General features: G+C 32.8%; 1 protein-coding gene and 1 long non-coding RNA gene across 36 annotated transcripts; both read right to left on the reverse strand.

The window, feature by feature from the left end:
- Positions 1 to 562: 562 nt before the first annotated feature.
- LOC136812518 (serine-rich adhesin for platelets-like) lies at positions 563 to 20,568 on the reverse strand. 35 transcript variants are annotated; one of them, XM_067069013.1, is made up of 41 exons: positions 19,016 to 20,567; positions 17,966 to 18,032; positions 16,612 to 16,961; positions 13,848 to 14,650; positions 12,878 to 13,633; positions 12,262 to 12,599; positions 11,826 to 11,896; positions 11,676 to 11,706; positions 10,979 to 11,086; positions 10,726 to 10,830; positions 10,405 to 10,467; positions 10,181 to 10,243; positions 9,956 to 10,018; positions 9,737 to 9,799; positions 9,488 to 9,553; positions 9,238 to 9,303; positions 8,991 to 9,053; positions 8,734 to 8,796; positions 8,508 to 8,570; positions 8,278 to 8,340; positions 8,031 to 8,093; positions 7,785 to 7,847; positions 7,558 to 7,620; positions 7,328 to 7,390; positions 7,081 to 7,143; positions 6,835 to 6,897; positions 6,506 to 6,568; positions 6,155 to 6,217; positions 5,806 to 5,868; positions 5,546 to 5,608; positions 5,329 to 5,391; positions 4,972 to 5,043; positions 4,668 to 4,760; positions 4,312 to 4,410; positions 4,090 to 4,142; positions 3,631 to 3,691; positions 3,411 to 3,461; positions 2,971 to 3,045; positions 2,438 to 2,818; positions 2,089 to 2,121; positions 563 to 1,801 (listed from the first exon to the last, which is right to left on the reverse strand). In XM_067069013.1, the coding sequence occupies exons 1-41, from the start codon at positions 19,103 to 19,105 to the stop codon at positions 1,404 to 1,406; spliced, it is 5,364 nt and encodes a 1,787-aa protein (XP_066925114.1). In that variant the 5' UTR covers positions 19,106 to 20,567; the 3' UTR covers positions 563 to 1,403. The 35 variants fall into 35 exon arrangements, with proteins under 35 accessions (XP_066925114.1, XP_066925120.1, XP_066925124.1 ...); XM_067069019.1 differs by lacking the exon at positions 9,737 to 9,799 and having other exon boundaries at positions 19,016 to 20,568; XM_067069023.1 differs by lacking the exon at positions 7,785 to 7,847 and having other exon boundaries at positions 19,016 to 20,568.
- A 1,261-nt stretch (positions 20,569 to 21,829) lies between these two features.
- On the reverse strand, positions 21,830 to 22,779 carry LOC136812514 (uncharacterized). The gene is made up of 3 exons (XR_010847360.1): positions 22,621 to 22,779; positions 22,246 to 22,345; positions 21,830 to 22,087 (listed from the first exon to the last, which is right to left on the reverse strand). It is a non-coding gene; the product is annotated as an uncharacterized lncRNA (long non-coding RNA).
- Between the last annotated feature and the right edge of the window lie 3,564 nt (positions 22,780 to 26,343).

Raw genomic sequence — 26,343 nt, forward strand, 5'->3', positions numbered from 1 at the left:
TAAGAACATCAAGATGCTCAGTTTATTATTGGTAGATAGTTTTTGAAATTTTTCTCTTATTTTCCTTCACAAAATTTTTTTTTATTGCTAGATATCTTTGAATCTGTACCCAATAGAACACTTGAACTAATTTGGACATATTTTAGAGGTATTTTGTGGAAAAAATAGTTTTTCGCCAAAATTGAAATTATAAGAACTATATTCAAGATGACAACTTTCTTGTCAGTTTGAATGATAAGTTTATTGAAGGTGCTTGAAACTTTCACAGTATTATTTAGATGTACTTTTTCACTGATTTCTAAAAAGATTTCACTGAAATATCGCGAAGGCATTCGAGGCGCTTTGTTTATTTTTGAGTTCTTTCAGCCCAGCCATTTTGTGCTTGTTTAAATTTCTTACTGTTGATCTTTCCTTTACAATGATTTTATAATGCAAGTGTATTATCAAGGGCATATCATTAATGTCTAAAACACACTGAGAAGTAAGGATTAACGACAAACCAATAAAATTTACCATTAAAGATGCTTCATTACTGATCTGATAGAGGATCACACCGTGAATGTAGTTTGTTAAGCATCACTTCTTCTTTTAGGTTTGAATATATATATATTATCCTATATACATTTACATATGTTTTACCAACAATAAAACTTGGTAATATACCGCACGGTCGCTTCTAGAAAAAGTATTAAAAAACTTTCAAAAGTTACCTATCAATATCATTATTTTGTTTTATATTTTAGCAACAATACAAGCTTATAAGGTTACTTTCAAAACTACTTGGTCCCCGGGTTTTTGTAGGCTACTGGCATACGCTAACGGATTCGCGCTCCTTATAGATATATACTACCAGTGGTATTGTAGAGGTCTGCGATTCAGACTAGGGGTTTGGTTGCGAATTCAAAGATAATAATATATCAACTAAATAAAAAAAAATCATGAAAATGATTGTAATTTCTAGAAAATTTACTCTTTATGTCTTGACCTTGTCATCAAGCACACCTATTTTTTCCCCAATGCCTATTCTCTCTAGCATTCAGGTGTTAATACCTTGAGGAAACTATATTCGCGTTTTTATGTACTACGAAAATTGGTTTTGCAAAATACAACTTCATAAAAAATCTCGAAAGACCCCCAGGAAGACTTAATGAATTTTGGCAAAGTAGGGACTTAGTAAGATACTGTCTCCCAATAGTGTTACCAATCGCATCAAATTTCACAAGTATCGCAAAAAAGAAGAAGCTAAAACTCGTAACATTAAATTCGATTAAAGAGTATCATCAAATGGAAAATAATCGCTGTGAAATCTCTGGAAAATAATGTAAGGCTGATTAATATCTTCGAACGATGCATTCGATTAAGAGCAAGACATAAAGTGTAAAAGTATGTCCTTTTAAAGTTCTTTAGTTTTCGCCCACATGATCTTCGGCATTAATTGGTGTCAAAAATTTGTCGATAAGCTTCATTTTCATGAACTGGATTTTTGCAAAGCCGGTACTGCCAATTCCTACAGGGAAATGCTTCATGATGAAAGCTGTCATGAGACCATTTTTGTCAATTGAGTCTTCAGCATGTTGACTTTGGTCGAAGAGCTTTTTAAATTCAGGATTTTCCATTAACAAAGATTTCATATTGGAAGCATAACGCGATCCTTTTTCCAAGCCATCGAGCGAGAGAAGAACATTTTTTACCGGATCACTGGACTCCTTAAACAAGAGCGCTAAATCACCATTATTCATCGTTTTCTTCAAAAAATGTTCAACTTGGTCCCAACTTCTCGAACGTTCCATAGCTTCGCTTTCTAGTGTGAAAAATACGATGTGTCAACAAAGTTACTCATTTCAAGTATGATTTGAAAACTAATGATTAATGTGTGAATAAAACAGCCATTTACAGGTAAAAATGCTGTAAGTTTGGTGTTAAGTTGCCAAATTTTACGATGGCGATATTCTTAGTATATTCTTAATTGTTTGGTCAATTTCATCAAGAATATTCTTATAGAGTTCATTATTATAAAAAAGCGTTTATCTTGACTGCTATACTGTTTTATACTTTGACAGTCTCGTAAAAAACAAACACTATTATTACCTTTTTTTTCGAATTCAAGTTGAATCTTTTTCTCTGAAATTTAGAATAAAAAAAGTCATTTCCTTACACAGAAAACCCCAAAAATACATTCTTGCAGTATATCTCATATTGGCTATCATGAGTCAGTATCTTTTTTGAAAAAAGAAACACTACGCTAGAGATTAGTATATTGAAAGAAGTCCATTCAAAACTAAACAGTTTAATTGAAATAGAAAAGTGAGTTTAAATGGGGCGTTTAATTCGGCCATGATTCGGCAGATGAAGTTTTGTTCTCCTCTTGTCCATCTAAACGTTTTGGAATACTTGAAAGTATGAGGAAGTAATAAAACAAAAGCCAAAAAGTAAATACCTGATTCAATGATGGAATTGCAACAGAAGCAGATTTCGTCAGGACCGTAGCATCTACGATGAAACTGCTTAAAGCAGTTAATGCATTCCTTCGAATCGCGAAGTCTTTTGTGGCATTTGTCACACACACACAATGACGATTGTTTACTTGCCAACACATTTTGAAGTTCGTTGAAATGGAAGGGTGTGAATTCTTCGATGTTCAGCAAACCAAGTCTGTGCACACTGTTTGGCACCCATTTCTGCTTTTTAAATGCGTTGATGTGCCTTTCGTCAACGTGATCGTTTTGAGCAAGGCATTCCTGTGCGCACTCGAAACCAAATAAGTCCGTTAGGATAATTTTCGCCTTCTCGTTTTGTGATAGTGACGATATACGAGGCACTAAAGAAAGGAAAATCAAGTGAAATAAATGAGTGTAACGTAACCACTGTCTATATTAAAAAGTATTAATGGGTAGTTTTATGCACGATCTGATCAAAGGAATTTTCACAATATTTCCTATTAGATGAGGGGTTAATTTAATAATAACTTACCGTCCAAGTCCGGAAGATGCGACGTTTTAACATTGTTGTTCGAAGAATCATCCCGCAATTCGTGGAAGTTTTGACCTAATCAAAATGGGGAAATATTATATTGATGAAATCGGCGCCATGAGTGTTTTGTCTGAAAGTAAGATAAGGCCCTTTTTTTCGCTCTTTTTAGTATAGGCCCAATTGTAGCAAAAATTAAAAAACTTGTTGTCTGTCTAATTTCAGCCAAACCCGACCATTGTTGTCTCCAGGCTGTTCCAAAGTTTTAGCCTCATTTTGGCGCAAAAGGTTTCCAGGCCCCAAAAAATAAAGTTTTTGAAACATGAAACCGAACTACTCTTAGAGAGTATTCACCCAAGGAACCATTTTAGCCAAATCTGACCATTTTTTAAGTCTCCAGCTGCCCTAAAGTTTTGGGCATACACACATACAGATAGACTTACTTTTTAAAGCATCAGAGATGGTTGGTAGGTCATCATCAGAGGAGCTTGGGTCTGAGAGAAAAGTGTCATACATGAATATATCAACATAGGATAGGGGCTTCTCTGGTTGGTTCAAAAGAGTAACGTCATTTTGATTTTCGCAAGGTGCTAGTTAGGTTGCCTCCTCCTTAGACACTTCCTGAGTCGTCATTGAGGTAAGAGAGAAAATTTTGAAACATACCATCAGACCAATTTTTATCATCGTATTTCGCTTCAAGTGCACCATTTTTGTATGTCATTACCTATAAAAAACATATTATGATAGAAAATTGGTCATCGCAGTCGTACAATACAATATTTTTTTCTTTGTAGATTTTATTCTTAAAGCTCTCTAACAAATCAGATGTTTTGATCTCATATAGACAATCTATTCCATGCTTGACCTACCCGAAAATTGAAGGAGTTCAGACAAACCAGTTCACTTATAAAAAGAAAAAGTGAATTATGTAAAGTTTAGTAATATTTTTAAACCTAACGACCCACGAAAAACTTTTTTCACAAATTTTACAGATTTATCATAAACCATCATAAACACAGAGACTTTCATATAAAATTGTTAAAAACTCCCTTCGCGTTTTTACAAAAAAAAAACACAAAAACGTGAAGATTAAGCGCAATGTATATGTGTGGTCCAACATACCTGGAATTCTTCAGAAGCTTCACAAACTTGTTCATCTTCTTTGCAAGAGGAATCTATAACATAAAAATAATATCTTACAGCTTGAATGTAATATACATCTGACATGGCAGAGTCAATAGTGCTAAGATAAAAAAGCTCAAAAACATAAAATTCTTAATGAGCAAAAAAACAATTGAGCTGTATAAATCATCAATGCTACATAAATCAAACAATCAAACAAACCTTTCATGTTATTATTATTTGTACTGAATTCGACACTCTTTATCGGTTTAGTTACACTGTTACAATCACCGATAATATCAATTCTTTCGTTTTTCCCAGCTGAAACATAAAGATAATTGCAAAAAATAAGAATCGTGCACTTTTATATGTTCCATTGCCGATACACGAATTTTGTGGATAATTGAGATAATTTTTATTAAATATAGGGTATCATCTGGATTTGGTTATTCATAAATACTGTTATTTACAGCGGTGAGCGATTTTAAAATCCCAACATAAAACATAATATATGGATAAAAAAAGGATCCTGTAGATCTTTTAAGTGAAGAAAAATAAAAAAAATTATTTGAAAAAACCTTCAGATGTGGGCACACTTGATGCTAGTAAAGTCGTCGTTTGATTTGATGACGGTTTAGGTTGAAAGACATGATGCTGATTGGATGATTTTTCTGAATCGTATAACAAAACTCATATATTACTTTGACAGAATATCCTATCCTAGGGTTAGAACAGCCATCAACACTTTCGTGTGACGAGGATCCCTGTGTTAATTTTAATCAGTAGGTTTTGTTGTTCCATTGATTGTTTCAGTTCACCTATTGTTCAAAAAGCCTATTATAATGCCAATGCTAAAAAGTTTAAGGGATGAAAATTTATTACCTGATTTCATTGTCGGTAAAAGCACCTTGAGTGACCTTGATTTTCCAAGGTTCTTTTGAATTGCTTCATCGTCTAGAACAACATGAAATTATAAAAGCATCACAGAGCGATAACTTTCACATATTTTTTAAAGTCCGGCTAGGTAGGGTTTCATATTCTGCTCGAAAAAAGCAAATCAAAACAGGAACAAAAGTAACTCTGCTAACAATTACATTAATTTCAAGGAATTTCCATGAAAAGAACAGTTTTTTAAATATGCAAGCTACCCTGGGATATGAGTCCTTTTTTTAAAATATGCTTATTCACTCTATTTTGCATTAAAAACATGACACAGGGCATTAAATGAATGAGTTATACCTTTGGACAAGATCGCTGAAGCTGATGGCACAGTTGATTTATGGTGGGGGACTGAATTGAGACCTGAAAAGAAAATATACAATTACATTAAAAATAAAATACAGCTCTATAAACATGAAAGCTACCCTAAAAAGGATTCCCTTTTAAAGCAGTGTTTATTAAAATTCACTTTATTTTTAGATAACAAACATGACGAAAGAAAGTATCTGAGTTATACCTTTGGACGAGACCTTTGAAGCCGATGACGTAATAAGGGGCTTGTAAGTGAATACTGGAACACCTGAAATTTTTTACGATGCTTCAATAAACAACACTAAATTTTCATGAAACATACAAACCTATAAACATGCAAGGCAAAACAGGGTAGCCCTGAGATATTGAGTCTTTTTTCAAAAAAAATAATTTTATCAAAATCCACTTTCTTTTGCATAAAAAGCATGACTGGAGGAATCAAATGAAGTATCTGACAAATTATACCTTTGGGCAAGACCGTTCTAGTAGATGGCACATTCGAATTATGGTGGGGGACTGAATTAAGACCTGAAAAAAAAAATTCAACTTCAATAAAAAACATTAATTTAAAGGAATTTCCATGAAAAATACAGTTTTTAAATATGGTAGGGAAGTGAATCAATAAGACCTAAAGAAATAATATTCAACTTCAATAAACAACACAAATTTCCATTGAAGGTACAGTTTTATAAATATGCAAGCTACCCTGGGAAATGGCCTTCTGTTATAAACAAATGTTTTATATTAAGACCCACTTTATTTTGCATAAAGAACATGACTGGAGGAATCAAATGAAGTATCTGACGAAATATACCTTTGGGTAAGACCGTTCTAGTAGATGGCACATTCGAATTATGGTGGAGAACTGAATTAAGACCTGAAAAGAAAATATACAACTTCAATAATAAACATTAATTTAAAGGAATTTCCATGAAAAATACAGTTTTGAAATATGGTAGGGAAGTGAATCAATAAGACCTAAAGAAATAATATTCAACTTCAATAAACAACACAAAATTTCCATTGAAGGTACAGTTTTATAAATATGCAGGCTACCCTGGGAAATGGCCTTCTGTTATAAACAAATGTTTTATATTAAGACCCACTTTATTTTGCATAAAGAACATGACTGGAGGAATCAAATGAAGTATCTGACGAAATATACCTTTGGGTAAGACCGTTCTAGTAGATGGCACATTCGAATTATGGTGGGGAACTGAATTAAGACCTGAAAAGAAAATATACAACTTCAATAAAAAACATTAATTTAAAGGAATTTCCATGAAAAATACAGTTTTGAAATATGGTAGGGAAGTGAATCAATAAGACCTAAAGAAATAATATTCAACTTCAATAAACAACACAAAATTTCCATTTTAAAGTACAGTTTTATAAACATGCGCAATCTACCCTGGGAAATGGCCTCCTGTTATGAGCAAATGTTTATCAAAATCCACTCGTGAGGCAAAACGAATGATAGTATCTGAGTTATACCTAGTGTCAAGATCGTTTGATTTGATGACGTAGTAGGGGGCTTGTAAGTGACTACTGGAACACCTAAAAGTTTTATAATGTTTCAATAAACAACACTAAATTTTCATGAAAGATATATTTTTAAATATGCAAGCTACCCTGGGATATTGAGTCCTTTTTCAAGCAAATGTTTTTATTATGATCAACTCTATTTTACATAAAAAACATGACCTGGAGGAATCAAATGAAGTATCTGACGAAATATACCTTTGGGTAAGACCGTTCTAGTAGATGACACATTCGATTTATGGTGGGGAACTGAATTAAGACCTGAAAAAAAAAATTCAACTTCAATAAAAAACATTAATTTCAAGGAATTTCCATGAAAAGAACAGTTTTTTAACTATGCAAGCTACCCTGGGATATTGAGTCCTTTTTCAAAAATATGTTTATTATAATTCACTCTACTTTGCATTAAAAACATGACACAAGGCATTAAATGAATGAGTTATACCTTTGGGCAAGATCGTTGAAGTTGATGGCACTGTTGATTTATGGTGGGGAACTGAAGAAAGACCTGAAAAAAAAATATTCAACTTCAATAAAAAACATTAATTTCAAGGAATCTCCATGAAAAATAGATTTTTTAAATATGCAAGCTACTGAGATATTAAGTCCTTTTTCAAGCAAATAATTTTATTATGATCAACTCTGAAATCAAATGAAGTATCTGACAAATTATACCTTTGGGCAAGACCGTTCTAGTAGATGGCACATTCGAATTATGGTGGGGGACTGAATTAAGACCTGAAAAAAAAAAATTCAACTTCAATAAACAACACAAAATTTCCATTTAAAGTACAGTTTTATAAACATGCGCAATCTACCCTGGGAAATGGCCCTGTTATATGAACAAATGTTTATCAAAATCCACTCGTGAGGCAAAACGAATGATAGTATCTGAGTTATACCTAGTGTCAAGATCGTTTGATTTGATGACGTAGTAGGGGGCTTGTAAGTGACTACTGGAACACCTAAAAGTTTTATAATGTTTCAATAAACAACACTAAATTTTCATGAAAGATATATTTTTAAATATGCAAGCTACCCTGGGATATTGAGTCCTTTTTCAAGCAAATGTTTTTATTATGATCAACTCAATTTTACATAAAAAACATGACCTGGAGGAATCAAATGAAGTATCCGATGAATTATACCTTTGGGTAAGACCGTTCTAGTAGATGACACATTCGATTTATGGTAGGGAACTGAATTAAGACCTGAAAAAAAAAATTCAACTTCAATAAAAAACATTAATTTCAAGGAATTTCCATGAAAAGAACAGTTTTTTAACTATGCAAGCTACCCTGGGATATTGAGTCCTTTTTCAAAAATATGTTTATTATAATTCACTCTACTTTGCATTAAAAACATGACACAAGGCATTAAATGAATGAGTTATACCTTTGGGCAAGATCGTTGAAGTTGATGGCACTGTTGATTTATGGTGGGGAACTGAAGAAAGACCTGAAAAAAAAATATTCAACTTCAATAAAAAACATTAATTTCAAGGAATCTCCATGAAAAATAGATTTTTTAAATATGCAAGCTACTGAGATATTAAGTCCTTTTTCAAGCAAATAATTTTATTATGATCAACTCTGAAATCAAATGAAGTATCTGACAAATTATACCTTTGGGCAAGACCGTTCTAGTAGATGGCACATTCGAATTATGGTGGGGGACTGAATTAAGACCTGAAAAAAAAAATTCAACTTCAATAAACAACACAAAATTTCCATTTAAAGTACAGTTTTATAAACATGCGCAATCTACCCTGGGAAATGGCCTCCTGTTATGAACAAATGTTTATCAAAATCCACTCGTGAGGCAAAACGAATGATAGTATCTGAGTTATACCTAGCGTCAAGATCGTTTGATTTGATGACGTAGTCGGGGGCTTGTAAGTGACTACTGGAACACCTAAAATTTTTTATAATGTTTCAATAAACAACACTAAATTTTCATGAAACATATATTTTTAAATATGCAAGCTACCCTGAGCTACCCTGGGATATTGAGTCCTTTTTCAAGCAAATGTTTTTATTATGATCAACTCTATTTTACATAAAAAACATGACCTGGAGGAATCAAATGAAGTATCCGATGAATAATACCTTTGGGCAAGACCGTTCTAGTAGATGACACATTCGATTTATGGCGGGGAACTGAATTAAGACCTGAAAAAAAAAATTCAACTTCAATAAAAAACATTAATTTCAAGGAATTTCCATGAAAAGAACAGTTTTTTAACTATGCAAGCTACCCTGGGATATTGAGTCCTTTTTCAAAAATATGTTTATTATAATTCACTCTACTTTGCATTAAAAACATGACACAAGGCATTAAATGAATGAGTTATACCTTCGGGCAAGATCGTTGAAGTTGATGGCACAGTTGATTTATGGTGGGCAAGTGAATCAATAAGACCTGAAAAAAAAATATTCAACTTCAATAAAAAACATTAATTTCAAGCAATCTCCATGAAAAACACATTTTTTAAATATGCAAGCTACTGAGATATTAAGTGCTTTTTCAAGCAAATAATTTTATTATGATCAACTCTATTTTGCATTAAAAACATGACACAAGGCATTAAACGAATGAGTTATACCTTTGGGCAAGATCGTCGAAGTTGATGGCACAGTTGATTTATGGTGGGCAAGTGAATCAATAAGACCTGAAAAAAAAAATTCAACTTCAATAAACAACACAAAATTTCCATTGAAGGTACAGTTTTATAAACATGCAAGCTACCCTGGGAAATAGCCACCTGTTATAAACAAATGTTTATTAAAATCCAATTTATTTTGCATAAAGAACATGACTGGAGGAATCAAATGAAGTATCTGACGAAATATACCTTTGGGCAAGACCGTTCTAGTAGATGGCACATTCGAATTATGGTGGGGGACTGAATTAAGACCTGAAAAAAAAATTCAATAAACAACACAAAATTTCCATTGAAAGTACAGTTTTATAAACATGTCCAATTTACCCTGGGAAATGGCCTCCTGTTATAAACAAAAGTTTATCAAAGTCCACACGTGAGGCAAAACAAATGATAGTATCTGAGTTATACCTAGTGGCAAGATCGTTTGATTTGATGACGTAGTAGGGGGCTTGTAAGTGACTACTGGAACACCTAAAATTTTTTATAAAGTTTCAATAAACAACACTAAATTTTCATGAATCATATAGTTTTTTAAATATGCAATCTAACCTGTGAAATGGCCTCCTTTTATAAACAAAATGTTTATTAAAATCCACTCGTGAGGCAAAACAAATGATAGTATCTGAGTTATACCTAGTGGCAAGATCGTTTGATTTGATGACGTAGTAGGGGGCTTGTAAGTGACTACTGGAACACCTAAAATTTTTTATAAAGTTTCAATAAACAACACTAAATTTTCATGAATCATATAGTTTTTTAAATATGCAATCTAACCTGTGAAATGGCCTCCTTTTATAAACAAATGTTTATTAAAATCCACTCGTGAGGCAAAACAAATGATAGTATCTGGGTTATACCTAGTGGCAAGATCGTTTGATTTGATGACGTAGTAGGGGGCTTGTAAGTGACTACTGGAACACCTGAAATTTTTTATAAAGCTTCAATAAACAACACTTAATACAGTTCTATAAACATGAAAGCTACCCTAGAACGGATTCCTTTTGAAAGCAATGTTTATTAAAATTCACCCTTTATTTTACATAAAAAACATGACGTGAGGCAAAACAAATGAAATGATTATTATACCTTGTTGAGGCTGATAGACGTAATAAGGGGCTTGATGTGAGTGACTGCTGGAACATATAGAAAAATAAACTCAAGTATCCCACGAGTTATACCTTTGAACTGTGTTTGTTTGGGAATGCCTTGTGGTTGATTTAGAGTCGGTTGAGGTTGAACCAAGCTCACACTAAAAGCAGATATTGGCAAGGCAGGTCCTCTAGCTGAAAATGAAAAAATATATATTTTAAAAACTTCATATTTATTATTTCATCAAATTTAGAGCCATTATAATCGATGTTACAAATTCAATAACATAAATTTATTTCTTGCATTCACACAAAAAACATATTTTTACAAAATAATACTCACTTTTGTTAGTTGCTTCATTTTTTTGTTTTTGTGTGTTAAGCTTCTTTGCAGCTGCTGAAGAGGTCTTTGTTGGCTTTGATTTTTTCCTTTTTTTTGTCATAGGGTCGTCTATGGTAGGACATACTTATTTTGTAAAATACAATTTTTGGATACCTAGTTGTCAAAGTTCAAAAATAATGAAGTTGGTGGCTAAAAAGAACCTTCATACAAACTTCCTCTTATTTGGAATTTTTTTTTAAATCTCCCTAATTTTTAAAGGCCTTTAGTTCCCCAGAAACTATGCATGATTGATGCAAGGAAGAATGGAAAATAATCAACCGTTTCTTATTTCTTTATCAATAAGAAAAAGACACACAACATAATAGACAGATTAAGTGCTTAATAAACACCCCCAGCTTGTTAATTTTTGGATTTTTTCAATCCCTTAAACCTTATAAGTTCTACCTGTTTGTCAAAATTTGAAAATTTTTCATTGCCCTGTTTATTTTGTCCCCCCCATTTACGAGCCCCCTAGCTTTTTGCGTGATGATACGTGATTGATAAAATATTCTTTTTGATGGCGTAATGAGAGAATATTTTCAGCGTGATGGCGTGCTTAGAGCTTTTTTTGGCGTTATGGCTTGATCAGGGACTCTGCTGGTGGACCTCGTTTATTAGACACCTGAGAGAAATGAACGCTTTAAAAAACTTGAGTTACCTTGTTTGCGTTTTCTTGAGTTGCGTTTAGTCTAAAAAGAGGATAGCAGTGAAGTAACTGTAAAGTATTGACAAATGTTAAATATGGGGCTAAATTTCATGTTTATCTGAGGTAAAAAACTTTTCTTCCATTTCAAAATAGAATTTGTACCTGGGTGCTTGAACCATCTATTTGCTCATCGCCATCTTCAGGTTCTTTGTTTGTTGTATTTTCCTTTGGAGCTGAACAAAAAATTTGATATTTATTGAATATGAGATTTCATAAAATCTAAACTAAATGCTGTAAGAAAGAGTTTCTTCAGGAGCGTAATTTTGATAATTATATGATTATATTTTGATAAGTCCTTGATAAATTCTATCTACCAAAGCCAGGTAATCTTACTGGATACAGGACCCCATAAATTCCTCTTGTCCAGAAAAAATTATCATTGAAAAATCCTGGCATATGATACAACAGATTCTCAGATTGAAAAAAAAGCATGCCTGAAAATGTTTTTCAAGCTATCAAAACCACTTTAAGTTCATCTACCCAAATAGAAAATGTAGTAAAATTTAATTGAGATATGATGTCATGAGAAGAACTTTACCTTTCTTTTTGATAACTTGTAAGCCTGTTCTTTCAGCAAAATCTTTCGCCATAAAAAAACAACATTCGTGGGAACAGGAATCAGTGCTTTGGAAACAGTCAACACACTGATGATCTGCCATGAACGAAGGGTGCTGATCTTTCACAAAGTCAATTATGTGTGTCGGTAGGATATCTTTCCTTGAATTTTCCCAAGCCCACGAACCGTACATAAAAAAACCAAATCCATGCTTCCGAAGATCATGAATTATGCTGTTTGACTCTGAAGAAAGTTGATCAGCAAGCACAGGATCAGTAGCCAATTTTGCTGACAATTCTTTGTCCAATGCCGAAAAGTATCTATGGTAAATAAAAATGTGTTTTCTTTTATTTTGATTTGAAGAGTGCGTCTAAATTTCTGCAAAAATCTAAACTAAAATGAAATTTTGTCATGTTCTTGAAAAATAAAGATCAAATAAATAGATAAAGATATAGTTAATTAACTCATTCCAACTTTTTTCAAATACCAATAGAATTGGTCAGGACATTTAAGCTAACATACTTTTTCATTAAAGTTTTATTCAAAAGAAGAGGAGGATATAAAGAGTAATATAATGAAATAATTTCTCCAAAGTTACCTTGACATGTAGGAGCAAACGTCAGTCATTTGTTTATTGCGAAACCGGGTAGAATGATTGTAAATGGACTCCCGTGTTTTTGCACCAACATCTGTGATTGAATTCAAGACACTGGTTAAAGAAAAGTTGTTGTTGTTGTTGCTATGATCATTCTCGTCTTCTTCTCCATTACCTTCATCTCCATCTGCCAAAGGTACCATTTCCCCCTTAAACACCGACTTGACACATTTTGATTCTCCTTCTTGAACCTCCACCTTATACATATGTCCGCTTACTTCTTTTACGGTACCAACAATGTTCAGCTTATCAAATGAAAATGTTTTGTAAGTGTATTTATTCAGATCGGGGTTTCGAAAGAGCACACGCTGTCCTATTTTGAAAATGCTGTTCTTGTGCGATTTCATGGATTGTTTAAAATTACGGTGAATTGTATATTCAGTATTTTCTAAAGCAGAATAACGTAACCATTCAGAATTCTTTGCCAACGAATAAAGGCAAGATTGAAAATTCACTGTCTCAAAGTCATCTGTGGAGCTTAAATCTGTATCATCAAAGTTGGACTCTATTTGTTGATTTTGTCTTTGAGACAGGAAATCACTTGAGAGGGAGGCACTAGCACAAGATTGAAGCAAGTCACTCAATGACATCATCTGTTCTTCTGAGCTCACGGGTGGAACTTCCTCTTCAGGTATATCTTCTTCTTCATCATCGTCTTCATCTTCTTCATCAGAGTGTTCGTCACTTTCTCCACTGGTCCTGGAATAGAAAACAATTATTTAATAAAAAATAACCATATTAATTGACCTATTTAACATTTTTTGAAGTATTCATTACTTTTGGTTCAACAAATTATCTACTCATTTGATTATAATGATATGGTGATAAAATCAATTCAATTTACCTCCCCCGCTGAATGGAGATGATTATATTCTATATCCTGCATAAAACAAAATAATTTGAAATTACTTACTTTGATTTAATACCAGCCTGCATACACCAGTCATAGTCTTCTGGAGCAACACAGTGTTTAAGTTGTCCAGGCTCTCGATTGTGGTACACACGGAAGGGTACATCATTGATGGTGTGATGGTACATATTATTATAATTTGAAGCGATTCCTGGAAGAAGAAGTGGCCAAAGCTTTCCTTGCTCTTCCTTTCCAGGTAAGACACACAGGATTCGCCTCAATTGTTGTTTGACCGTTTTGTTGAGGTTTTCCACTTGCCCTTGACTTTGTGGATGTCTGGGTCTACCGTGTTTGATTTTGACTTCTCGACTTTTAAAAAATTCCTTGATGATATTGCCAACAAATTCTTTTCCATTGTCACTTTGCATATACTCAGGAAACCCCTCCTTCTCACATAGAAACTTGACAGCTAAGTAAACCCCATCAATTTTCTTATTTCTCAAAGGGAAAAGCCAACCGTACTTTGAGAAGCAGCACTTGACGGAAAGAATGTAAGAAAACCGCCAGGGATTCAAAATCATGTGTTGTTTCTTTTTGGAAGCCATCTGAATCAAATCCATTTGGAGTCTTTGATGAGGGAAATGTGTACGGATGGGAATTGGGGGTGCTTTCATCTGTGGAAGCTGCATGGTTGCTTGGCATGTTGGACAGCTGGACAAGAATTCTTCAACACATTTTCGGATTCCATAGAAATGATAATTTTTATTAAAGGCCTTTAATAATTTGGCTTGACCACCAGAATTACAACTTTGAAGTCGACCTGCAACATCAATGTTGTTGTGGATACTTCTTAACACAGCAGGAACCTTAAAAGAAGAGTAAGTGGTGCTTAGATAATACATGGGCTACACCCAGTGAAACAATAAATTTCAAAAACCTAAAAGCAGTTTCCGTAATAAGTAGGGGTTAATACTTTTCTAACCCATCAAGTGCCACTGGCACATGGCTCCTAATGGGGTTCTAAGTCCTCCCAACAAATTTAGGTCCCCCCTAAGTTTTAGGTCCCCCCACTTTTCAGCAAGGTTCAGGTCCCAGTTGAAATCTAAAGGTTCAAGTCCCTGCAAAAAGTACTTTCAAGGTTTAGGTTAGAAAGAAATCAAATCAAAATTAAAACAATTTAAAGTGCTTCGCTCGCAACAATAGAATGTCAACAAAGCAAAACATTTGAATCGCTTCGTAACAATGGAATGTCCATTTTTTGTGGTGTGTGTACCACCCCTCTCGCATGCAGATAAAAACAAAACGGTAGAATATTTAAAAACAGAACATCAAAACCAAACAAAAAAATATTTTTACAATTTCTTAATTATTGTAATTAGCCCCCAGAACTTTAGTGCAGCCCTTCAGGTCCCCCCACCTTTTTAGCCCCCCCTCCTGAGTTTAAAAATTGAGACAGTTCCCACCCACTTTTAGGTCGATTATAGATTTACACTCCCCACCAAGTGGGGATGCCATGTGGCATCATTGATTTTATTATTATTATTATTATTATTTTTAATATATTTTTTAACACAGGTCAGGTTCTATATGCACAACTATATACAAACTACCCATTATTAAAGTTCATTTGACACTGAGTCTTCAGCTAGTTGAGTGTAAAAAAAAGCTGTTTTTTGCTGTTTTTCAGAGTCAATCAGTGATACTGATAAACAGCATATTTTGACTGAATAAATATTTTTGAAGAGTTTCTTCACAGTAATGATGCTCTAAGATCCAAGAATCACCTCTGTAAAAATGATGATTATTATTACAATTCTACCCGGAGTTGATTCTTTTTGTTTTCATTTTTCATCTTAATTTTCACAATTTAAAAAAATTTATTTTATTGATAACATCCCACTCACGATTATCTTTTCAATGCGCATAGAATCACTATCTAGCTCAAAGTATACAAGGTTATGAGCATTTAAAAATTAACTGACAGCTAATTGAATATGAACTTTAGATCAAAGTTACTATAATTTGCTGCAGGATAGTTTTCTCATTGTTCTTTCTTAAAATAAAGGGTTAGTAATTTTTCATTTTCATTTTTTTCCTGATTTTTGGTAATATTAAGTATAAAAATAAGAAAGATAGTATATAAGTCTGATCTCTCAAATAAAAATCATGAAAAATATCTCTTAACTTCAGTTAAAAATATGTTCAAAAAATCACCCCCTTTCTTTTAAAAAAAAGATAGACTTCTCTTTGGATTATGACGTCACGGTATTCAGAAAACAGAACAAATTCAGTTAATTCAGTAGTCCTACAGTATGTTTTCAGAGTTCTGTTTTAAATAAGAAATATTTAAATACACAGAAAAGTATTCCTGGTAAATTGTGGGTGATTTAACTGAATAACAATAAAAAATCCAACAAGAAACACAAAAATACAGTCACAAACCCTCTATTGAAAGGCTTGTCTTCGCTGATTTTTAGCCTGAGAAGACATCTTCAGCTTTCTGAATACAGCTACGTCATAAAACAGCTGAAAGTGTGTCTTTTTTATTTGATAAATAATTTCATTTTAGTAGAGGGCAGCCTCTTTTTAAAAGCCCATCAAACAAATTTTTAAAGCGAAAGGAGAGTTGCAACCTTGAAATTTTGAAATTTATCTTTGAAACAAACCATTTCAGGATAGAAATAAAAAAATCCAAAATTTTTTGAGTTTCCCTTTAAGCAATACAGGTTTGTATGAAGTATGTAGAGAGGGCAGGAGAGGGAAGTAGTACCTTTATACCTGATCTTTAGCGATACGTGGGTTTTCATCAATAAGAAAGAAAAATTACCTTTTCTATGGGAACAACTACTTTCTTGTGGTTGTTGCCAACTTTGTGAGATGCATTTTCAGGTGTTGTGTCTGACTTTCTATTGATAATCAACTTGGGTAAGCCATCATCAAACTTTTGAACAACATCATTATCATCAACACAAAATTCATATTTCCACTTTTTAGTATTCTTAGAAATATGAAAATTTCTTTTGTTTTCTTTATTTCTGTAGAAATTCTCCATTTGAGGTCTGGTTGACTCATCTGTTTCAACCTGATCACCTTTGGGATGAAAGATGGAAAGACATTGAATGAGGATCCAGTATAATTCCTCACCCAAATCGTTCTGCCAAATTGATTTCTCTTTACCTGAAACCAAAAAACAAGTTAATAAACTAACCGGGCTTTGTCATTTGAAAAATGCAGGCGTGTGGTCAATCAAACTCCGAACTTTAATTTTTGGAATTTAGGGGTGTGATAAGGAATGCTATGTACAACTTTAGCAGTGAATTTGGATTAATGGCGTGATTGACCACACCCCTCAGAGATTTTAGGTGTGTGTGGAGGTGTGCACGTGCTATCGCACACCTTAAATGATGCAGCCTGACTAACATAAACTTACCTTACTAAGGGAACTAATTCTTTCGGGAACAGGCGGGAACTGAATTTAGCGTTTTTGTTCAGATTTGGCCCCAAACCGCAATTTAATCTTGAGCCGTTGTAAAATTTTTCAAATGCTAAAAATAATGACTAAATAATCTACAGAATGGCTTAGTTTTTTCCCAAGCCAAAAATCTGCAAAAGATCTCAAATCAGTGCACCACAAAAATAGTAAAAAATAGTTCCCTTAAGGTATACCGTAGAAACAAAAGTTCGCTCAACAATCAAATGAAAACATTTCTGCTGAAAATGCAAATTACCGAATATTTTGAGATATGAACCAAGCTGGCCGCTCACTAAAACTGTTCAGCAAAAATCTCCCAAATTATGTACCAGCTTGGTTTTAACTTATTCTAAAGTGGCTGTACCGCAGCAATATCAGGATCTTTGCGATTTTGGCGCATTTGATTGTTAAGCGAACTTTTGGATTGTCAGGTAGTTCTATGGTAGGCAAGATAATAACTTCCTGTTCTTGGGCCTTTACAACAAATTATTTGTAGGTTAGGAGATAAATGACATAGTTGAAGAATTTAGGATAAAAGAGTTCATTGAACTTGAATAAAATTGACTTAATTGGAAAGATTTTCTCCCATAACAAGAACTCTGAAATATTATACAAAATAATAGCAAGCTGCGTTGTGTTCTTGCTTTTTAGGGGTTAAGAGAAAAAGATATCTATGGAGTAAACATCTTATTTTTAAAATCAGACTTACTGTCTGTGTCATTAGGGGCTTTTTGGGTACTGTCATTACCATCTGATGGATGAGACGAATCTTCAGCCTAAAAAAATATTTTTGTGATTGAATGATATGGAGCTTAAAGTTGTTTTAACGAACAAAGTGTTAGAGGTTGATTCTGCAATATCTTTGCGTGATTTTGGTCATTTTTGCAAAGTAAAATTAAGTTCAGTCTGCAAAGGGTCTTAATTTTTCAACTTATACTTCATCCCCAATAAATGTGTCAATTCCTCCATTTATAATGCATCTTCCTAGATGTATATCCCCCTATTATTAGAATTTCTCGAACCCAGACTTTTTTAAAGTTGCGGTTTACCAGCTGTTTATTAGATTAAAAGCTTTAAAAATGTTCAAAGGAAATGGGTGAAAATGGCACCGCAGGCAAAAATTTAGCTATTTTTATTGCCATTTTGTTCACAAATACCAAATTCTTAACCCAATATGAGATACACATATAGTTTGACAAAAACTTTGTTGACCCCCTCCTTTATAAAACCCCCCATAAAGAAGGGGTTCACATTGTGCCCATATTTTTCAAATCTTTTAAAACTACTTATATACACTGGTAGTAGAAACAATTTCAAATTTATATAGTATAAGGGTATAAAATGGAACCACAGGCAAACCAAACTATTTCTCATTAACATTGCTATTTTGTTAGACTAAAGACCAAATCCCCTTAATTTTTTAGTTCTATTTAGTAAATCTCAGACAGTCTCAGACTCTATAAAACCTTAAAAAATGATAAAAGTTGACAATATGAAGTCCAATTTTCTGCTCACGAAAAGTAATCTACTATAATGGTAAAATTTTTTAGTGAAAATAAAAAATCAACAGAAGACAAATTAATAAATACTAACAGTAGTAAAGGTACAAACATATCAAAATCAAATCAATTCCAAAATTCCAAAACAATTTTTGAACATTACTGAGCAGCCTTGAACCTTTTTAGTTAAAAAAATTACCTCAAAGAAATCATGACTTTTGATTATTAAACATAAAAAGTATTGCCAGGCTATGACTTACGTTTGCATTGTCAGTTGAATTGCCAACAGGTACGACTGATGCATCGCTGTCATCACCCCCACTCATATCCTTAAAAAATTGAAAGCACATTTGAAGCAAACATCTTAGGAGGATTTAATTTTTTTAGTTCCAAGCAGTTGACAGAAAAGTTTGTAAAACTATAAAACAGCTGCATTCTGGCATACAGTCAGGCACATTTTGGCAAATGAACGGGGTGAGCATTTGCATGGGGTATTCGTCACCCAGTGTAAATGAGATAGGACGTCTCAGGCTAAAAGCGTGAAAATGAATAAAAATGAACTTCAAACTGAAAATGGGAAAAAAGGAAGAAAACTGGGAACTTTATTTTTTCATTAAAAGTTTTTTCAATCTTCGAAGACAAAATTGACCCATGGAAAAAAAATTTCATCTATGCAGTTCTTTGAAATGAAGAAAAATATTTCCAACCCGGTTCAATTGCGTGGGGTATTCAGTGCTATTACATCACTTTTGTTTTCAACCCCTTGCATTTGCCACCAATCGCAAGTGAAAAATACGCCGTTCATTTGCCAGGATGTGCCTGACTGGCATATTCCTGACTGAGATGAAAGTGCTAAGAAAAATCCCTGAATACTTACAACAATAAATAAGGTTAAGAATCTCTTCTTGTAGTATTTATAAAAAGGAACACAGTAGAAGAACAGCTATATTTGTGTTTTCAAATTGAACTGTCACAAAGGAAAATTCTGTGAACAATATGTGATCAAAAAATGTCAAATTTTAATTTGCCACTGGCACATTGGGGAAAACATGTGTGAGTGGTGAATATTCCCCCACAATCCTCATTGTTTTTTGCCTCAGTTTCTTTTTCATGAGACTGTCAATCAAATCTTTTGCCTCAGTTTAGTTTGCATGGTAAACAAAACTGTCAATCAAATTTCATTAGGATCTTCATTTTTGATTTTCTCAACTTAAATTTTTCAATTTCAATTTGACTCAAAAACATATTTACTGAACTGGAAAAAAAGGACACCACCAAGTTTAGAATCATTAGCAGCCTTAAACAATGATCTGTCCTTAAGTTACAGCTGTATTGTGTGAGCTTATGGACACAAGGTTCTATATATAAATGTAAAGCTGGAGATGATAAATAAAGGTTAGATAATATAGTTCAGCAGATTATAAATCTGGTATTCATATTACAAAAGATACTCAAAAAATACTTAGCTTTTTCATATCACCACCAATCTGGTCTGCTTGGTTATTCTGACAATGACTGCGAAAGCATCACCATCAGCTGTCAGCAAATGTAGTCATACATAATGCTATTTCTGCTGCTTTCGATTCCTCCTTTATCAAAAACTTCTTTCTGTAAAAGACTGGCTCTGGCAGACTGGGTCTCATCCAAAGCACAAAATGCTTCCTTCGGTCGCCAGCATATATACACATATTTCCAGGCCACACATACCACTGCATCTCACTCCAACAACAAGTACCACAAGAATCAAGACATTCAATCATATGATGAAATCCCTTAAATTTTTCCTAGAAGATCCAAACACCAACTTGTTGTTTTTGGAGGATTCCGTTTTTCCGATAATTCACTGGATGTAGTTTCTAGATTGCAAACATGTATCCAGTGAACGGAGGACACAAAAATGAGAGGACGCGATTTGCCTACTACAACCCCTATTTTAGCTCTCCAATTAGCGGACATTGAATATCAAACGGATCATAGACGTCCAAAATCGAAAAAAAAATTTTTAGATTATTTTTATTTCCAAGCACTTATTAGTCTTATTATTCAAATTATTTCTACAAATTTCCAATTTTCTCTTGACCCATTTAACGAATTGTATTTTAAATTTTGGTGTTATATTTCTAGATTTTCCTTTATTTGTTAAAAACTAAATTGTTGCGTTTTAATAACCTTTCTCTTGTTCTTCTATGGCCTAGTGTCTGCAGATAAGTACTTTAGACCACAATTTTGTATTTTCGACACCCTGGGATGGCCTAATTTCAAAATTGGAGCTCCGAGATCAAAATTTTCTAAAAGGCGGACACTTATAATTAGCGGACACTAACCCCTTTCCCCGATGGTGTCCGCTAATTAGAGGTTCCACTGTATACCACCTTGAGACCGCGAAATACAATTTTGCCCATTTTTATCGAAAATCTTTAAATACATATTCTCATAGTAAAATTGCTAAATCAATGATCCAAGATCCCAAGATTCATACTTTTACTGAAAAGGTCTTACCTTGAAATAAATTAACACGTTGAGTTGCCTTACAATACAGTTTATATGTTCTTGTCAATATCAGCTTCATACTGATATCTAAAATGAACTAAAATCTTCTTCTTTTTTATAAATTACAATTCATTCCTATGCTAAAATGATTAGAAGACTTAAATGATTTCAAGTTAAGTGTGCAATGATATATGGGTCTATTGTCTATGGGCTATTTAGAAATGTTCGTACACGCCGGGTGGAGGGTTCGTTGTCCAGGGTAGCATTTTGTTTAGTAATAAGCTATTCTATGAAGCTATTTAATTAGCCGTGGGTCATAGGGAAGAGAAAATTTAGCCAACAACAAGTTCATTATCTATTAACATGTAAAATTTCATAGTTTTCATGATATTAATAAAATATAAATATTTTCAAATTTAATGTAATGGACAAATCACAAAATTTTAGATATGTCCTGTTATAAACTTATATAAAGATTCTATCAAAAATTCAATTGACAGGTCACATAGACTGACCATTTACATTTACAAATAGAAATAGTTTTTTTTCAAATAATCAAATAATAGTTCATTATATTTACCCAGCTGCATCTTTGCAATAATCAAGCAAAACAAAACAATGCAATACGAAATGGTTAATGGACAAGTATAGATAACACTTATGATATCATTTTGATCACTTTCATTCACTGAGCGAAGAAACGTTATGAATTTCAAAATCAGCAACAAATAACTCTATTATGAACAAAATTTAAATGGTCGTCAGTCGATTTTTCTTTGACGACAATTTGACAATGAACAGCATACCGATTGATTGAAATGTTGTTGTTGATCATATATAATCTGGTAGAGAAAACAAAAAATAAAAATAAAAGCTGATGATATAAACTTTCTAAGTTATTTGGTGAATGAAAACATTCAGCAAATGTGACAGTTTCTTATGTAAGAAAATAGAAAAGCCTTCAGGTTTTTAATTGTTTTGTAAGGTTTAATTAAATTACCTGAATGTACTTTATAGCATCGACTTTGAGTTCGGAGTAACACAGTGACAATTGTTTACGAGTCATGAAAGCCAAATGACAATTGATCGTTGATTGATATCTAAAATAACAGAGTAAAATATAAAATTAAAAGGCATTAAACACCCCGATGAATTTATTTGTATTTTCTTTTCAGAGAAAACGTGTGATAAATTACTTCTTTTCAGAAATTGATAACCACTTCAATAGATTTTATACCAATTGTCTGTAAAAATACCAACCATTGTTAAGAATATACCTATTTGTCAATTTTTTTTAAGCAGAGAATCATAAATTGTGACTTTGAAGTATAGTACTCGAGTAGTATTCTCTCAAAGTTTATCAAGTCTTATCAACCTCTTGTTTTTGTGACTTTTGTAGCATCTAGAGTTGCTGAATTTGGTGGTGTGAAATTAATGTTTATTCCAAGTTGCCAATGAATCAAAAATTTGTTTCTTTTCTTTTAGGTTGCCTCATTCTACCAACACTATTACGTAACAGGAATTAATACTACAACAAACCATTAACAAATTACCAGCATCATATCATACAAATGCCCATATATTTTCTCCAGCCAAGCATATAATTTTAGTTACAGCAGAACGATTAACACGCAAATAACATTCCAGTCCAGTCCAACATAGTTTTAGTCCAGGGTTTTTATTTGTATTGTTCATTTTGTTAATTTTGTAACTCTTAAATTTTTTATAAATTGATGAGTTGATTAAAAAATACTATAAAAAGTGTAAAAAGAATTTTCAAAAAAAAAATTAAAAAGTTAATGCATATCATAATTCAAATTTTAACTAAAAAATATATAAAGAATGTACAAAATTAATATTCCAATTTGATATAAAAAAATTCTTAAAATCCACATTTTTAAAATACTAAAGTGTAAAAAGAATTTTCAAAAAAAAAATTAAAAAGTTAATGCATATCATAATTCAAATTTTAACTAAAAAAAATATATAAAGAATGTACAAATTATATTCCAATTTGATAAAAAAATTCTTAAATCCACATTTTTAAAATACTGAACATAAAATTATAAAAAATTATGTGACTGAGGAAAATGTCTTTTGCAACTAGTATCGTGTCCACTCAAAAGTGACAAGTGACGTTTTAAAGAAATCCATAACCATCCAAAAGATTAAAATTTACAAGAAAGTTTCTTTCCTTTTAAAGGCACTAAAAAACCTTTTTAAGACAAATTCCTTATTGTCAGTTTTGATATTTTCTTCTAAGATAGATACGTAAGGGATTCAAAATTCACCAGAATAAGCTGTGATTTATTTATTTATAAATGTACTGAATCGACTTTATAATGAATATTAGAAACTTTGCTCTTGAAGAATTTTGTATCCCTTATGTGTCCCACCCTCCAAACTGTACACCCCCTCCCATATCAAGCAGTCCAAACAGTTAAAACAATTTAAGAATCACTCATAATAGTGAAACAAACTCCATCATGGTCGGAGAAATAAATATCCTTTATAAAGCAATTCACTTCTCTCTGGCTAATAAAACTTGTTTTTATATAAACATGGTCCAGAAGGCCACCAGCAAGATGAGTTGGTTCATTCACTATCATTTTGAATGAAAAAAGTATTTCGTTTAGGTCTTGATTTGTTGGATCTAGTGCATCAATATTGAAATCTCCCACAATAATGTCTACATCATCATAACTTGTCAGTTGCAATAGTTCTTCACGAAAAGTGTTTCTTGAAGAATTAGGTGGTCTGTACAAGAGTAACAGGCTAATAGGTTGACTACTAACGTCTCTTTCTTGAATTGTATCAATGTGTAACCTGCTGCTTTATTACACTCTAAAATTTGAATTGAAGAATTTGTGCAACATGCAGTGTTTTGAAAGCGATTAATTGAATTGTTGTTATACTCAATATTAAAACCATTTAGTGTTTGATCAATTCCACTAGTATCACTTGTAGGTGATAGCTGAGTTTCAGTAAGGCATAACAAGTCACTGTTCATTAAATTTTCAGATTTTTTTAGGTCAACAGCATGTTTATTCATCGAGCGAATATTAAGAAGGGAGATATTTAAATGCTTGGGAGAGGGAGAAACAGATGAAAAAGTTTGAACCTTTTGCAAACAACAATTTCTTCTCAAACGTTCATATTCAAGCCCTGCTTCAGTGTTGACTCTGATAGCATTTCTACTATATTCACCAATTAAGAATAGTCCATTTATGTCAGTTACCCTTGACAAATTAACATACATTTGACCTTCATTGAAATATCTTTGACCAAATAATTCAAAGCTTACGACTGCTGATTGAAGTGTTAGCCCTTGGACTTTGTGACTAGTACATGCATACGATAGTATCAGTGGAAATTGAGTTCTTCTAACCATAGGTGACTTTTGCTTATTTTTTCTAGTCGCAAATGTAGATTCTGCTCTTTCGATCAAAGTCCAATTGTTTTCTCTACATACACTATCCAAATTGGATCCTTTTTTACCTGCAGTGACATCATCAAGTTTTACATAGAAACCAGATATTTATTATTGCAATCAAATTTGAATCTCATACTGTTCCAACTTGTCCATTGACTAATTATCAGCAATGTCAATATTTTTTGATATCAAAACACGAGCACCTACTTTTCATTCAATAATACGAGCTAGACCACCTGTATCTCTTGCTTTAGCATTTTCAATAAAATTCAAATCACTTCTTGTCAGATTTTTTGGTACCATCATCTTGGGCAAGAATCAAATGCTTTTCAGTCGGTAATTTTCAAGCATTTGCAAATTGTATAAATCTACTGGCTTATTTTCTGCATAAATATGAGTTATATTAGCAGGGTAGTCTGGACTGTCTTTTGTAATGAATCTAGATTTTAAAAGTTCTTCTTTTTCTTCATCAAGTTCACCTAAACGTACTTGATTTAATAGATCTACAAAATCAATATCATCTCTCTGTCTCATGACCTCAGTCAATTCTGCCATTTGGAAACTTCTCCATAATTCAAATCCGACAATACTTTGCATAGATGAACAATCAGCTTTGTAAATTGGATCTCTATAAATTGGTGGGAGTTGATACAAATCACCACAAAAGTAGACCGATTTCCACCAAAAGGTTTATCAGAACTGAATATTTCACGTAACCTTGAATCAATATTTCGAAATAAGCGACTAGGTACCATTGAAATTTCATCTATCATTATAATCTCAACGCAAGCAAGTTTTTTTTGCAAATTTTGTTTTGACATAGCATTCAAGGGAAATAGCTTTTTTGTAGGAAAATCAAACCAGTGTGAATTGTGGTTCCATTGACATTGATCGCTGCTACACCTGTTGGGGCAAGCACAAGAATCCTTTGTTTAGTAGGTTCTCCTCCTCTGTACATTAAAAGTTTGGACATGAGTGATAAATTGTCGTAAGTAAATGGCTTTTTCCCACGCCTCCACCACCGGTTAAGAAAAATGGAATGGCTCTACAATTTTAGGATCTTTAGAAGACAGGTTTTTACAAAATTTCTTCCCCACTTGTGTATTACATCAAAATTTCTCTCTGTTGAGGATTAAGAGATCTTATAAGACGAGTATTTTATTTCATATCAGGAAGCAAAATAGATTCCATTGGTATTCTGCCCTAAATGGTACTGTGTCTTCATTAGCTTCATCATCTGATTCATCATTATTATTTGCAGTATTACTTTCAAGCTCAGCATTTGTTTCATCATTTCCTGCTGTTCAAAGTCATTCATATTGAGCGTGATGTCAGTTCTAAACCTTACTAATGCATCATCTACTAAACCAGAATATGGTTGGATCAATGCTCTGTTCCTTTCAATCATTTCTACAACACCTGGTTCATAGTTTCGTGTGTAAGAATTGTGTTCCTGAGAGAGGAACTCATTTTTCATTACGAAACGGATAATATAACATTAACAGATGAGGAGCATAATCTTCGGGGTGCTTGTTTTCTAGTTGGCTCATGAAGACGGAGTACTAATGGAACTTTACGACATTTTAGTTTATCTCGACTGGACAAGAGTGGAACAATATTTGGGTACCCATTGTTGGATGATTTGATTCAACTAGATCATCTACA

Source organism: Clytia hemisphaerica, unplaced genomic scaffold, assembly GCF_902728285.1.
Source record: "Clytia hemisphaerica strain Z4C2 unplaced genomic scaffold, Clytia hemisphaerica genome assembly, whole genome shotgun sequence".
In the NCBI taxonomy this organism is placed as follows: Eukaryota; Metazoa; Cnidaria; class Hydrozoa; order Leptothecata; family Clytiidae; genus Clytia; species Clytia hemisphaerica.

What these genes read in the sequence shown, in the direction of transcription:
- LOC136812518 (XM_067069013.1), bottom strand. Translation starts at nt 19,105, where the DNA reads ATGTGCTTTCAATTTTTTAAGGATATGAGTGGGGGTGATGACAGCGAT. An exon ending in ACAAGTTATCAAAAAGAAAG is followed by an intron (nt 11,897 to 12,261) that starts GTAAAGTTCTTC and finishes TTTTTTGTTCAG; the next exon opens with CTCCAAAGGAAAATACAACA. An exon ending in TCAAACGATCTTGCCACTAG is followed by an intron (nt 10,244 to 10,404) that starts GTATAACCCAGA and finishes AAAAAATTTTAG; the next exon opens with GTGTTCCAGTAGTCACTTAC.